This window comes from Physella acuta, unplaced genomic scaffold (assembly GCF_028476545.2).
Source record: "Physella acuta isolate Inbredline_101_S28 unplaced genomic scaffold, ASM2847654v3 ptg000621l, whole genome shotgun sequence".
In the NCBI taxonomy this organism is placed as follows: domain Eukaryota; kingdom Metazoa; phylum Mollusca; class Gastropoda; family Physidae; genus Physella; species Physella acuta.
The window spans coordinates 73923-90980 of NW_026732140.1; the positions used below are offsets into that span (position 1 = coordinate 73923).

Here is a 17058-nt window from a genome sequence, read left to right on the forward strand (position 1 = left end):
CATCTAGTTCCATTTTATTGTAATGGTTAACATCTAGTTCCACTTTATTGTAGTGGTTAACATCTAGTTCCACTTTATTGTAGTGGTTAACATCTAGTTCCACTTTATTGTAGTGGTTAACATCTAGTTCCACTTTATTGTAGTGGTTAACATCTAGTTCCATTTTATTGTAATGGTTAACATCTAGTTCCACTTTATTGTAGTGGTTAACATCTAGTTCCACTTTATTGTAGTGGTTAACATCTAGTTCCATTTTATTGTAGTGGTTAACATCTAGTTCCATTTTATTGTAATGGTTAACATCCAGTTCCACTTTATTGTAGTGGTTAACATCTAGTTCGACTTTATTGTAGTGGTTAACATCTAGTTCCACTTTATTGTAGTGGTTAACATCTAGTTCCACTTTATTGTAGTGGTTAACATCTAGTTCCACTTTATTGTAGTGGTTAACATCTAGTTCCACTTTATTGTAGTGGTTAACATCTAGTTCCACTTTATTGTAGTGGTTAACATCTAGTTCCATTTTATTGTAATGGTTAACATCTAGTTCCACTTTATTGTAGTGGTTAACATCTAGTTCCACTTATTGAGGCCTGTAGTGTTTAACATCTAGTTCCACTCTATTGTAGTGGTTAACATCTAGTTCCACTTTATTGGGGACTGTATTAGTTAACACCTAGTTCCACTTTATTGTAGTAGTTAACATCTAGTTCCACTTTATTGGGACCTGTAGTAGTTAACATCTAGTTCCACTTTATTGGGACCTGTAGTAGTTAACATCTAGTTCCACTTTATTGGGGCCTGTTGTGTTAAACATCTAGTTCCACTTTATTGTAGTAGTTAACACCTAGTTCCACTTTATTGTAGTAGTTAACATATAGTTCCACTTTATTGTAGTATTTAACATCTAATTCCACTTTATTGGGGCCTGTAGTAGTTAACATCTAGTTCCACTTTATTGGGACCTGTAGTAGTTAACATATAGTTCCACTTTATTGTAGTATTTAACATCTAATTCCACTTTATTGGGGCCTGTAGTAGTTAACATCTAGTTCCACTTTATTGGGACCTGTAGTGTTTAACATCTAGTTCCACTTTATTGAGGCCTGTAGTAATTAACATCTAGTTCCACTTTATTGGGACCTGTAGTAGTTAACATCTAGTTCCACTTTATTGGGGCCTGTAGTAGTTAACATCTAGTTCCACTTTATTGTAGTAGTTAACATCTAGTTCCACTTTATTGGGGCCTGTAGTAATTAACATCTAGTTCCACTTTATTGGGACCTGTAGTAGTTAACATCTAGTTCCACTTTATTGGGGCCTGTAGTAGTTAACATCTAGTTCCACTTTATTGGGGCCTGTAGTAGTTAACATCTAGTTCCACTTATTGGGGCCTGTAGTAGTTAACATCTAGTTCCACTTTATTGGGGCCTGTAGTAGTTAACATCTAGTTCCACTTATTGAGGCCTGTAGTAGTTAACATCTAGTTCCACTTATTGAGGCCTGTAGTAGTTAACATCTAGTTCCACTTTATTGGGGCCTGTAGTAGTTAACATCTAGTTCCACTTTATTGGGGCCTATAGTAGTTAACACCTAGTTCCACTTATTGAGGCCTGTAGTAGTTAACATCTAGTTCCACTTATTGAGGCCTGTAGTAGTTAACACCTACATCTAGTTCCACTTATTGAGGCCTGTAGTAGTTAACACCTAGTTCCACTTATTGAGGGCTGTAGTAGTTAACATCTAGTTCCACTTATTGAGGCCTGTAGTAGTTAACACCTACATCTAGTTCCACTTATTGAGGCCTGTAGTAGTTAACACCTACATCTAGTTCCACTTATTGAGGTCTGTAGTAGTTAACATCTAGTTCCTCTTATTGAGGCCTGTAGTAGTTAACATCTAGTTCCACTTATTGAGGTCTGTAGTAGTTAACATCTAGTTCCACTTATTGAGGTCTGTAGTAGTTAACATCTAGTTCCTCTTATTGGGGCCTGTAGTAGTTAACATCTACACCTAGTCCCACTTTATTGGGGCCTGTAGTGTTAAACATCTAGTTCCACTTTATTGTAGTAGTTAACATCTAGTCCCACTTACTGAGGCCTGTAGTAGTTAACACCTACATCTAGTTCCACTTATTGAGGCCTGTAGTAGTTAACATCTACACCTAGTCCCACTTATTGAGGCCTGTAGTAGTTAACACCTACACCTAGTCCCACTTATTGAGGCCTGTAGTAGTTAACACCTAGTCCCACTTATTGAGGCCTGTAGTAGTTAACATCTACACCTAGTCCCACTTGGGACGTTGTAAACAGTGGCAGACAAAGGCCACGGGAGTTAACCAGGGTAAGGAAGTTAAGACAAGTAGCTTCAGAGTTATGGCACTTGTATTAGTGTATCGCCTGCCCGAGGCGCATCATAAAACGAATCAGCAAAGCGGGAGAATGATCTATTTTTAGACTTACTTTCGCGCTAATATGATTTTAGTTTTAGCTACAGTTGTTGAGGAAATAATACATGATTTTTTTATTTAAAATTTTCTCAGTATTGAAATGAAATTGAGATTATTGATGAGCTTGACAGCAGGGATTGCGAGGTACAGTTATGATGCAAGCATGTCTGGTTGTTGGTGTGGTTTATGTGTGGTTGGTGCTGTTGTTTATGTGTGGTTGTTGGTGTGGTTTATTTGTGGTTGGTGGTGTTGTTTATGTGTGGTTGGTGCTGTTGATTGTGTGTGATTGTTGGTGTGGTTTATGTGTCATTGTTGGTGTGATTTATGGGTGGTTGGTGGTGTTGTTTATGTGTGGTTGTTGGTGTGGTTTATGGGTGGTTGGTGGTGTTTATGGGTGGTTTTTGGGTTGTTGTTGGCCGAGTGATTGGTGATGTGGGTTATGCCTGCTTGGTTGCGTAATTTACGGGTGGTTTGTGGTGAGTTTATTAATGGTTGGTGGTGTGATTTGTTTGTGATTGGTGGTGTGGTTTGTGCGAGATTGATGGTGTGGGTTGCCGTCTGATAGGTAGTATGGTTTGGTTGGTACGGTGGTTGGTAATGTGGGTTATGAGTGGTTTTTAGGATGGTTGGTAATGTGGGTTATGTGTGGTTGGGAGGGTGGTTGGGAGGGTGGTTGGTAGGGTGGTTGGTGTGTGGGTTATGTGAGGTTGGTGGTGTGGTTTATGTTTATTATTGTCTTTGTGTGATTCATCTAAAATTCGATTCATGAATGATATGTTCGTACCTACGTGTCTAATTAACGTCACAACATGTGTCTATAGATACTTGATGCATTTGGCAAGTCCTAGTTCAAGTCACTCTATGTGTCTATTGAGATGTGTTTCACAGGTTCCATTGAATGACTTACCTGCTTGTATGCAGGGCAGGTGTAATTCTGATACCACTGGGCGTGGTTATCACGTCGTATCTGATACATAGACCAGCGGTCCATCATAGAGCAGGTACAGCAGAGTGATGCACTGATTACAGTTTGATCATCTACACAATTTCCTATCAGATAAGTCTAGTCTCTTTTGTTATTCATACTTTGATATAAATAGAACAAGTTCAAGCTAAAGTAATTCCTACACCACTAAATACTACCTAAAGACAATGGCCACTCAACACATCATTTAGCCAATTAATACATCATTCAGCCAGTTTACAACAACTGCTTGCCACTAAACACATCATACAACAGCTAGCCACTAAACACATCATACAACTGCTAGCCACTAAACACGTCATACAACTGCTAGCAACGAAACACATCATACAACTGCTAGCCACTAAACACATCATACAACTGCTAGCCACTAAACACATCGTACAACTGCTAGCCACTAAACACATCATACAACTGCTAGCCATTAAACACATCATACAACTGCTAGCCATTAAACACATCATACAACTGCTAGCCACTAAACACATCATATAACTGCTAGCAACTAAACACATCATACAACTGCTAGCCACTAAACACGTCATACAACTGCTAGCCATTAAACACATCATACAACTGCTAGCCACTAAACACGTCATACAACTGCTAGCCACTAAACACGTCATACAACTGCTAGCCACTAAACACGTCATACAACTGCTAGCCACTAAACACGTCATACAACTGCTAGCCACTAAACACGTCATACAACTGCTAGCCACTAAACACGTCATACAACTGCTAGCCACTAAACACGTCATACAACTGCTAGCCACTAAACACGTCATACAACTGCTAGCCACTAAACACGTCATACAACTGCTAGCCACTAAACACATGATACAACTGCTAGCCACTAAACACATGATACAACTGCTAGCCACTATACCTAAAAAATCCTACAGGTGTGATAACATCATACACAGTGTTTCTTCCAGACTTTTTTCTCCGGGGGGGCACTTGAAATCTTCGGGGGGGCGGTAAACTTTCTTCGGGGGGGCGGACACTGTTAAAAGTATATATTTTATATATAAATTATATAAATTTCATTTCGTTCGGGGGGGGGGCGGTAAAAATTTTTCGGGGGGGCTTCGCCCCCCCGAAGAGATGCCTGGAAGAAACTCTGATCATACAACTGCTAGCCACTATACCCAAAAAATCCTACAGGTGTGATAACACTGAATTGACCGAAACGTTGCAGCTTAAAGAAACCAATCGATAGCTAGAACTGCACCACAACACCACAATCAGTTTAATACTACACCACAATCCTTTGGAAAACATACCACAATTCATATTGGTCTGTGGAAAAAAATCATGTTTAAAAAGGCGCGATTTCTACTTTATTCTGATCCTAAAGAATTGATAGCAGGATTCCAGGGAAGAGCCGCCCAGCGCGCCCCCTCCCTCTGGCGTAGCTATAAGGTGAGTACAGATAGCGCATGTATTAGAAACTTATTTTCAGTATGTTCACATTGCGGGAACTTGGAATCTTCTTTTTTTTTTTTTAAATCGAGTCAGAGAAAAAAATTGTAGAAATAAACTAAGTTAGATTTGTATTTGCATTGATCTAATGTAGGTCTACATTTAAAGGGGGGAAAAAATTAACTTTGTATTTGCATTTGTCTAAAGTAGGCCTACATTTAAGGGGAAAAACATTAACTTTGTATTTCCTTTTGTCTAATGTAGGCCTACATTTAGGGAAAAAACAAACCTTATTCTTTGTCAGCTATTTACAGCGTCATACACGCAAGAAATGTCATACACTAGTCTCACTTATGATTTTAATCTCTCATTTTTACTTTCTCGTATATACGTAGTATAGAGAAAGTATTGTAATCGTGCAAAAAAAAAAAATCCAGATTTTTACAAATCTCGACGTTTTACACCTCACTGATACGGAAAAACATAATTTTGCAATCTTGTCCGTATGTCTGTGTGTGTGTGTGTCTGTGTGTGTGTCTGTCCGTGTGTAAACACGATAACTTGAGTACCGTTACAGCTAGGTTGATGAAATTTCATATATAAGTATTTTATCAAAATCGTAGATCCGTATCAACTTTTGAGCGATTTCCGATAACCGGAAGTGGTACTTTTCCTACTTTGAATTTTTCAAAAGCCTATAACTTGAGTACTATTTCAGATAGATAAATGAAATTTCACATGTAAGTAAAAGATCTAATTCTCTACCTTCTGTTAAATTTTGAGTAATTTCCGTTGACTGGAAGTAGTAATTTACGCTACTTCCGATTTCTCAAAAAACTAATGTAAATTTTTAAAGTACTAATAATAATTAATATTGCGCACTATTATACGCGTTTTTATTCGGCGTTTGCTTGGTGCGCAATGTTTTTTTTATGAGATTCTATTCTATTTTTAAAAGTTTAAGTATTTAAAATGGATTAAAAATCATAACTATATTCCCAGTTACCATCCCCTGTTGTTTTATATAAGAATATTCGAGAAAGTTTAGGGGAGATCACTACCGGTTTATTTAAAGATAAGAACTTAAATAACATCTCAATATATTTATCTCCTGGACCTGTAAGCTTACATGTAAATGCGTCTCAAAAATATTTCTTATAAACACCGAACTACCCAACAACCATGACCCCCTCTCTGACCAAGAATTCACAACCCCCCCCCCCCCCCATCTGAATAGGACCCCACCCTCGCCATAGACCTCACCTCCATAGAACACCCTCCCTATATGACCTCACTTCATTGGAACAATCACCTCCCTCTGACCAGTACCTAACCACCATAGAAATTTGACAACCTATTTTACCATGACCTCAAACACAGTATCCAGAACCCTCCCCCCTCCATGACCTTACCCAACTATGACCTCACTTCCTCTAACCAGGGACTCGTCATCTCTCCCCCCCCCCTCCATCATGCTACCCAAAGCGGGCAGTATGTTTACGTAAACAAGGCAGCATAAAATAAATTGTCTAACAACTCTCGTCCCACCAGCCCCCACCACCCAACATATGAGCCCACCAGCCCCCACCCCCAACATATGAGCCCACCAGCCCCCACCCCCAACATATGAGCCCACCAGCCCCCACCACCCAACATATGAGCCCACCAGCCCACACCAGCCCCCACCAGCCAACATATGAGCCCACCAGCCCCCACCCCCCAACATATGAGCCCACCAGCCCCCACCACCCAACATATGAGCCCACCAGCCCCCACCACCCAACATATGAGCCCACCAGCCCCCACCACCCAACATATGAGCCCACCAGCCCCCACCAGCCCCCACTACCCAACATATGAGCCCACCAGCCCCCACCACCCAACATATGAGCCCACCAGCCCCCACCACTCAACATATGAGCCCACCAGCCCCCACCACCCAACATATGAGCCCACCAGCCCCCACCACCCAACATATGAGCCCACCAGCCCCCACCACCCAACATATGAGCCCACCAGCCCCCACCACCAACATATGAGCCCATCAGCCCCCACCACCCAACATATGAGCCCACCAGCCCCCACCACCTATCATATGAGCCCACCAGCCCCCACCACCCAACATATGAGCCCACCAGCCCCCACCACCCAACATATGAGCCCACCAGCCCCCACCACCAACATATGAGCCCACCAGCCCCCACCACCCAACATATGAGCCCACCAGCCCCCACCACCCAACATATGAGCCCACCAGCCCCCACCACCCAACATATGAGCCCACCAGCCCCCACCACCCAACATATGTGCCCACCAGCCCCCACCACCCAACATATGAGCCCATCAGCCCCCACCACCCAACATATGAGCCCACCAGCCCCCACCACCCAACATATGAGCCCACCAGCCCCCACCACCCAACATATGAGCCCACCAGCCCCCACCACCCAACATATGAGCCCACCAGCCCCCACCACCCAACATATGAGCCCACCAGCCCCCACCACCCAACATATGAGCCCACCAGCCCCCACCACTCAACATATGAGCCCACCAGCCCCCACCACCCAACATATGAGCCCACCAGCCCCCACCAGCCAACATATGAGCCCACCAGCCCCCACCACCCAACATATGAGCCCACCAGCCCCCACCACCCAACATATGAGCCCACCAGCCCCCACCACCCAACATATGAGCCCACCAGCCCCCACCACCCAACATATGAGCCCACCAGCCCCCACCACCCAACATATGAGCCCACCAGCCCCCGCCACCCAACATATGAGCCCACAATCCCCCACACCACCCAACATATGAGCCCACCAGCCCCCACGAGCCAACATATGAGCCCACCAGCCCACACCAGCCAACATATGAGCCCACCAGCCCCCACCCCCCAACATATGAGCCCACAATCCCCCACCAGCCAACATATGAGCCCACCAGCCCCCACCACCCAACATATGAGCCCACCAGCCCACACCACCCAACATATGAGCCCACCAGCCCCCACCACCCAACATATGAGCCCACCAGTCCCCACCACCCAACATATGAGCCCACCAGCCCCCACCACCCAACATATGAGCCCACCAGTCCCCACCACCCAACATATGAGCCCACCAGCCCCCACCACCCAACATATGAGCCCACCAGCCCCCACCACCCAACATATGAGCCCACCAGCCCCCACCACCCAACATATGAGCCCACCAGCCCCCACCCCCCAACATATGAGCCCACAATCCCCCACCAGCCAACATATGAGCCCACAATCCCCCACCACCAACATATGAGCCCACCAGCCCCCACCACCCAACATATGAGCCCACCAGTCCCCACCACCCAACATATGAGCCCACCAGCCCCCCACCACCCAACATATGAGCCCACCAGCCCCCACCACCAACATATGAGCCCACCAGCCCCCACCACCCAACATATGAGCCCACCAGCCCCCACCACCCAACATATGAGCCCACCAGCCCCCACCACCCAACATATGAGCCCACCAGCCCCCACCACCAACATATGAGCCCACCAGCCCCCACCACCCAACATATGAGCCCACCAGCCCCCACCACCCAACATATGAGCCCACCAGCCCCCACCACCAACATATGAGCCCACCAGCCCCCACCACCCAACATATGAGCCCACCAGCCCCCCACCACCCAACATATGAGCCCACCAGCCCCCACCACCAACATATGAGCCCACCAGCCCCCACCACCCAACATATGAGCCCACCAGCCCCCACCACCCAACATATGAGCCCACCAGCCCCCACCACCCAACATATGAGCCCACCAGCCCCCACCACCAACATATGAGCCCACCAGCCCCCACCACCCAACATATGAGCCCACCAGCCCCCACCACCCAACATATGAGCCCACCAGCCCCCACCACCAACATATGAGCCCACCAGCCCCCACCCCCCAACATATGAGCCCACCAGCCCCCACCCCCCAACATATGAGCCCACAATCCCCCACACCACCCAACATATGAGCCCACCAGCCCCCACTACCCAACATATGAGCCCACCAGCCCCCACCACCCAACATATGAGCCCACAATCCCCCACCACCCAACATATGAGCCCACCAGCCCCCACCACCCAACATATGAGCCCACCAGCCCCCACCACCCAACATATGAGCCCACCAGCCCCCACCACCAACATATGAGCCCACCAGCCCCCACCACCCAACATATGAGCCCACCAGCCCCCACCACCCAACATATGAGCCCACCAGCCCCCACCACCCAACATATGAGCCCACCAGCCCCCACCACCCAACATATGAGCCCACCAGCCCCCACCACCCAACATATGAGTCCACCAGCCCCCACCACCCAACATATGAGCCCACCAGCCCCCACCACCCAACATATGAGCCCACCAGCCCCCGCCACCCAACAAATGTTTCTGGTTTCTGGTGGTCAAAGAGTGATGCAGTAGGCTTCGGGTGGTCAAAGGGTGATAAAGTAGGTTTCTGGTGGTCAAAGGGTGATACAGTATGTTTCTGGTGGTCAAAGGGTGATACAGTAGGTTTCTGCTGGTCAATGGGTGATACAAGTTTCTGGTGGTCAATGGGTGATACAGTAGGTTTCTGCTGGTGGTCAAAGGGTGATACAGTAGGTTTCTGGTGGTCAAAGGGTGATACAGTAGGTTTCTGCTGGTGGTCAAAGGGTGATACAGTAGGTTTCTGGTGGTCAAAGGGTGATACAGTATGTTTCTGGTGGTCAAAGGGTGATACAGTAGGCTTCGGGTGGTCAAAGGGTGATACAGTATGTTTCTGGTGGTCAAAGGGTGATGCAGTAGGCTTCGGGTGGTCAAAGGGTGATACAGTAGGTTTCTGGTGGTCAATGGGTGATACAGTAGGTTTCTGCCGGTGGTCAAAGGGTGATGCAGTAGGTTTCTGGTGGTCAAAGGGTGATACAGTAGGTTTCTGGTGGTCAAAGGGTGATACAGTAGGTGTCGGGTGGTCAAAGGGTGATACAGTAGGGTTCGGGTGGAAACGATTATCACAAACCTACTGTATCACCATTTGACCACCAGCAGAAACCTACTGTATCACCCTTTGACAAGCTCTCTCCCCCTCCCACCCAGTCCACGAAGCTATCCTCTACACATCGAACGGGCTCATTAAAACTGTTTCGTTCAAATATTTTGTTGTGTTAGGTTCGCGTACAATACAAAACTAGTTAGTGCGAGCTGTTGATGTGGCCACCATTACAGGAAGAACAAACGTTAAGTAGCTTTTCAACTTAATGTAGCGTTGTCTTTCATTCCCCACTCAGGCCGGCTATTAGGGGAGTCAGCATGTAGAGTTGCGAGCACTTGGCGCTATTCCTACCAAGGAAGTTGCCTTAGATAAAACTGATGTAATAAAGTTCTAAGATAAACGAGGAGCCAGGAGATACTAAGGTAGGAAATAGCTTAGGTAGAAATGATAAGACACGGGCCAGGACCTGATAAGCAAGGGAGGTAAGGCGGGAGTAACATGATGGAGGGGAAGCCACTCATGGCTTATTTAAAAAGATAGCTTCCCTTTGGGATGGGTTTTACGTCGGTGGATAAGTGTTCAATATTACGATGGTTGCTTCAATATGTCAATCACTCACCAGGTGTCAGTTGATGTGTGAGTAAAGATTGTGTTACAGTGTAGCTAACACCATCACATAGTAGATGGGGGGGGGGGATTTAATGGGGGAAAGGAATGGTGGATTATATAAGGGAGGATTTAAAGGGATGATTTAACGGGAGGATTAGAAATGGAATGTAATGGTGTATGATATAATGGTGTATGATATAATGGTGTATGATATAATGGTGTATGATGTAATGGTGTATGATGTAATGGTGTATGATATAATAGGGCACTAAAAGAGAGGATATAATTAGAGGATAAAAACTAAGGATTTCGGATTTATGTGAGAAAATATAATATAGGATATAATATAGGAGATAACAAAATGATAAAGCCTACTGGATGATTGAATTGAGGATATAATATGGATAGAGAGGGGAGCATGTGGTGCGATTCTGGATGGTTAAAAGGAGAATAAGATATTATATGTTATCATGAAAGATATTATATGTGTTATCATGAAAGATATATATGTTATCATGAACAATATTATATGTTATCATGAAAGATATTATATATGTTGAAATAAAAAATATAGTATATATGATCATGAAAGATATTATATTATATGTTATCATGAAAGATATTATATATGTTATCATGAAAGAAACATGTTATCATGAAAGATATGTATGTTATCATGAAAGATATTATGTATGTTATCATGAAAGATATATATATATATATGTTCTCATAAAAGATTATATAGGTTATCATGAATGATATGATATATGTTATTATGAAAGAAAAGCTTGAAGGTTTTTAAATCATAGAATCGTAAATGTTAAAAAAATATAACAGACCTAAAGAAAAATATATAATAAAGACCTAAAGAGCATAGAAAGATCACAATAATTTGTGTCATTAAAATGCATTAATAGCATCAGACTTTCCCCCACTATACCAAAAACATAATTGAAGATTCAGATTATAATGACATCCACTATTCAGCTCACATTACAACCTACAAATGTTAAAATTTTAAAGGGATATAACCAGACAAAATGTCATTATAAAACTGGTTTTTTTGCTTACTAGTTGATTCTGCCAAAAACATTGATTATAATTTAATACTGAAATGTTAGCCCAACCAGGTACATTGGCCAGTTTTGTTTCAAGGAAAGAAGTGCTAAATCTCAGTTATAAAATGTTTTAAATGTACAAATGTGTTGTCACACTTTCTAACTCTAACACATGGCATGACAAGAAACAATAACAATAGTAGAACTGACTAGAAAAACCTGGGGTGTATGAAAGTAAAACTTACATTTGTGCACAGCTGGTTGGTCAGTTTTTGGACCTTCTCTTGAGCTATCATCAGGTCACGCTTTAGTTTGCGAACCTGAAATGGGAAAAAAATGATATTTCTTTTTTAACGTGAATTGAAATTAATGATATTTCTTTTTTAACCTAAATTGAAATTAATGATATTTCTTTTTTTAACCTAAATTGAAATAAAATGATATTTCTTTTTTAAGCTAAATTGAAATAAAATGATATTTCTTTTTTAACCTAAATTGAAATAAAATAATATTTCTTAAATGATGACATTAGATCGCCTGCTATGTAGTTTTTTGCACTTGTAAAATCGCCTGCTATATATGAATATTCTCATCAAATTACCTGCTATATATGAATATATACATCAAATCACCTGCTATGTATGAATATACTCATCAAATCACATGTTATATATGATTGCACATTAAATCACCTGCTATATATAATTGTACTTGTTATATCACTTTAAACAGGATGATCATTTGTTAATACACAAAAAAGTGGAAGACAAAAAATGTTTTACCTCATGTGCATGTCTGTCTTCAGCCTGGCGAAAAAAATATTTGTCAGTCATAAATTTCACTATATGTGACTTAATATAATTATATTTTTGTCAGTCATAAATTTAACTATATGTGACTTAATATAATTCTATTTTTGTCAGTCACAAATTTCACTATATGTGACTTAATATAATTCTATTTTTGTCAGTCATAAATTTCACTATATGTGACTTAATATAATTATATTTTTGTCAGTCATAAATTTAACTATATGTGACTTAATATAATTATATTTTTGTCAGTCATAAATTTAACTATATGTGACTTAATATAATTCTATTTTTGTCAGTCACAAATTTCACTATATGTGACTTAATATAATTCTATTTTTGTCAGTCATAAATTTCACTATATGTGACTAAATATAATTATATTTTTATCAGTCATAAATTTAACTACATGTGACTTAATATAATTATATTTTTGTCAGTCACAATTTTTACTATATCTGACTTAATATAATTCTATTTTTGTCAGTCATAAATTTCGCTATATGTGACATAATATAATTACATTTTTGTCAGTCACAAATTTCTATATATGTGACTTAATATAATTCTATTTTTGTCAGTCATAAATTTCACTACATGTGACTTAATATAATTCTATTTTTGTCAGTCATAAATTTCACTATATGTGACTTAATATAATTCTATTTTTGTCAGTCATAAATTTAACAATATATATGACTTAATATAATTCTATTTTTGTCAGTCATAAATTTCACTACAGGTGGCTTAATATAATTTTATTTTTCATCAGTGATAACTTTAATTACAGTGACATTATTAAATTATATTTATAGTCAGTCATAAATTCAATTAGAGGTAACTTAATACAATTTATTTTTTGTCAGTCATACAATTTATTTTTATTCAAAGCAGTTGAGGTTTTCTTTTTTTGGGATCAGAGGCGTAGCAACCTAATTCGGCGCCCGGGGCAGACTATCAATTTTGCGCCCCCCCCCCTATTTCTATAAATAGTTATTCCTGTCTGTGAAAAAACTCCCCACCCCCAGTTGGAAAGGTTTGTGGAGCTTCTTATTACCATCCTGTAACAATGTTTTTTCTGTGTCACAAGGTTGTTAAATCAGTATGTGAAGCCTTGTAGCCGTTTATTTTTCGTAGTTTTGATAGTGTATAATTCGATACTTCAGCTTAAAATGAGCTTTCAAATTAATTTCTCTACCCCTTTTGGCGCCCCCTTAGGATCGGCGCCAGGGCGGCCGCCCCACCCGCCCTCCCCTAGCTACGCCTCTGTTTGGGATACCATTACATTTTAACAGACTATATTATAATTAGACGACATTATTAAAATCTTGTAGCAAAAATTAAATTGCCACTATAAGACGATATTATAAATATCTTGCAGCAATCATTAAATTGTGACTATAAGACTTTATTATAAATTCTCACTATTCGACTATATTATTTATAATTAAATAGTTGGTATTTGACTACATTATAAATAAATATCAGCAATAATTAAATAGTTGCTATTTGACTATATAATAAACAAATGTCAGCACTACAAACTTACAGATGAATAGACAGATGATGAGCTTGATACAAGCGATAGATTGGACCCATGAACTGTAAAAATACAACTAGAATTAAATGCATGGACCTACAAAATCAAAACATTTCAAATAAATTTACCTAAATTCTCACCAACTTGGTTTTTATAAAAGCTTTTTTAGTATGGTGTTAAGTAACTTTAGATTTAAATCATTTACATTTTTTACATCTAGAATTTTTACTTAAATAAGTTGAATTTCAAAATTATTCAAATTAAGGGGGCACTACACCGTACATACAAAAATTTACAAAAAAATTTTTTTTAAGAAAACAAACACATGTATTGCAGTTATAAAGATATTTTATATACTTTTAGACCAATGTGAATGTGTCTTCAGCGTTAGCCGATTAAAAAATACAGAAATAAATGATTTAGACATATCATGCTTCAATCTGTTTAACTCAATAACCATTTAATGTATTGACTTAAAACTTCTAATTTAAATAAAGGAGAGGATTCCTAACAGGAGAATAGAGAGACTTTTTGAATATATGACAAAATGTTTAAGTTACAAATTTTTTGTTTTTAGATTAAAATATTAACCATGAAATCAACTTTGAAATTCTCTAAAAACAAAACTACTCAAGATAACCTAAAAAAGTCTCTATTACTCTAACAGTAATTATGTTGTGTTTCTACTGTACAAATTTCATTGAAATCTAATAGACAGTATTTGAGATCATAATTTTGAAGTTTTAAAACTGGTAAAAAAACAAAATTGTGAGAAAAAGGGGAAAACGTGTTTGAAAATGAAAAAAAACTGTTAAACACTCTTTATATCTTATCAAAAGCTTATCATATAGTTTAAGCAATGTATACAAGATACTATAATCAAAGTTTCAATCAAATCAAGCAATAATTAGTCTTGGTAATTAGGTTTAATGAGGTGCACCCCCTAAAAATAAATTGTAAATAAGAGTTATCAAAAATATTTTAAAAATTAATAAAAGCTTTTAAATCAAATAATATCCTAGTAAAAGCTTATTAAATAGTTTTAGTATGTACAGAAGTTACTATTATCATTTGGTTTCTGAAATTAAGGAGTAATTATTCTTGTAAATCAGGTTTTATAAATGTACCCCTGAACAAAAAACTTCAAAACAGGTCAAGTAAAATTTACAAAAAAATTGAATTAGCTTACAAAATAGCTACATAGAGGTACAGTATACAACTCTGAAAACATTTGCATATTACTAACATTACAAAAACAAAATAGTTACAGTAGGCCTAATCATTCTCTATTTAGAAAGCCGAAGAAAAATATGATGATCTGCCTTCAGCCTGAACTAGTTTCTGTTGGGCTATGGGTGAAATAACAGCCATCTTTCAGTATTACTAACTGTCATGTAATCCCATGATTGGGGCCATATGCCTAGATGCATGCAGAAAGACTTTCATTTGGGTTGAATCTATCATGCAACTGCTCAATATGGCATTTGTCGTCAGTTGCTAATAAACATTTTGGACAGCTTTGGCAACATGTTCTAAGATGAATGATGAACCTTTGTGAGATAGCGGTGTTGAATTATGTACCATGACACATTTGCCAGAAGCACCAGGAGGTTTTCCCTGTCTGTCAATCCTGGTGTGTGTCCTTTCATCTGTCAAAGGGACATGATTAGAAGGAGCTCCAACTTTCCACCTCAGTTCCCTGTACTGCCAGTCTTACTTGAAACTGCCTTCTTGAAGTAGGTCTGGAGATTTTTTCAGCTGCTGAAATGAGATTGAGACAATATACTGATCTATACATTCTAGCTATCAGAGTGATTTCAAGAATTCAAACAAGTTTGACAAATCCTAATACCTGCGTAAGACTTCCAATCTATCCACTCAGTGCATTACGGCGATTAGACTGCAGAAGCACTAAATTTTCTTTGCGATGGTTGGTGGAAGTAGTGTAGCTGCAACCGATGCATGTGCACTGAGATGCAGGTACTGTAGGTGCATCTAGTGCATCTGTGCAGTCCCAAGTGATGTGCATCAACCCTAGCAAGCTTGGCAGCACTAGCTTTGAGACTTCAGGCATTGACTGTAAAAATATTTAAAAATAATAAGGCATATTGTTATTTCTAGATCTATCTATTATTCTATTATAAACTATTGTTTGTATTTATAGACTCATATTTACCTATATAGATCTGGACTAGAATCTAAATTCTACTTCTAGATCTTGATCTAGGTTTTAGATTTAGAATCTCCAATCTAGATCTAAATCTAGATCTAGATTTCTAGTTCTAGATCTAGAATAGATCTAGATTCGAGATCTAGATCTAGAACGACTCATTATCGATAAGGAATAATAGTCCAAGTTTATTGATGAAAATACAATTAATAACTATATTTTAGAAAATAATTTCAGTAAAATAGTAATTAAATCAAATCTTACCGTAAAAAGAAGCCAACAAACAAAAAATGTGCACTTATTTGATAAAAAAGAAGCACTCAGGTTCGCAGATGTCGAGTAAAGGAAGTCATGCGCTGAGCAAAATAATAGCCGGTATCTCGGCAACCGCTTACATTTCGGTCATATGTCGCCTTGACATGAGCTAATTTTAGTAACTTACAACATGGCTTCGCCTGGTAACCAATGGGAATACAGCTTTTCTTATTTCCATCATGCATTCACCTCGCGATTTCTATTTTAGTATTTAAAACTAGGTCAATGTATTTAGGTTATTTAAATGAGCAATTGCAAGCCGGTCATTCTGATATACGGCTTGCTATGCTAGGTCGCTTAGTTAAGAATCGACAGGCATGTTTATGGAGGCCATTTTTCCGTAAATTTATATTTTTCCAGGCACACACACCTTCTTCAAATGCACAAATATGTATGAAAATGTCAATTTACAGTTAAAACGATAACGGCATTAGGTAAATAAGATGTTAATGTATAGAAATAAAAAATAAAAAAAAATCGAAAAAAAAATAAAAATAAAATAAAAAATCAAGCTGAGTACGGTGTTGTAGCCCCTTAAGGGTATGGGCCGGTGATGATAACCAAAATAACCAAAATGCTTTTTTCTAAACCTAATGCTATAATATTTAGCAAACAGTTATGACTCAAAGAGTTAAGTCTATAAAACTAAAAATTTGCAGAAAATTTCATGCCGTTGC

General features: G+C 39.7%; 1 protein-coding gene and 1 long non-coding RNA gene across 8 annotated transcripts in view; both read right to left on the reverse strand.

Moving 5' to 3' along the window:
- Positions 1-17058, reverse strand: part of LOC131948028 (neuron navigator 3) — a 142373-nt gene that overhangs the window by 40030 nt on the left and 85285 nt on the right. For all 6 annotated transcript variants that reach the window (XM_059309495.1, XM_059309493.1, XM_059309497.1 and 3 more), the window contains 3 exons: positions 13906-13958; positions 12327-12350; positions 11790-11864 (listed from right to left, as the gene is read on the reverse strand). In XM_059309495.1, coding sequence (XP_059165478.1) covers positions 11790-11864; positions 12327-12350; positions 13906-13958 — 152 coding nt within the window. The remainder of the gene's footprint in view (positions 1-11789; positions 11865-12326; positions 12351-13905; positions 13959-17058) is intronic.
- On the reverse strand, positions 14227-16878 carry LOC131948029 (uncharacterized). Of its 2 annotated transcripts, none has more exons than XR_009387950.1 (3): positions 16331-16878; positions 15749-15973; positions 14227-15657 (listed from the first exon to the last, which is right to left on the reverse strand). It is a non-coding gene; the product is annotated as an uncharacterized LOC131948029 (long non-coding RNA). The 2 variants fall into 2 exon arrangements; XR_009387951.1 differs by lacking the exon at positions 16331-16878 and adding an exon at positions 16073-16162.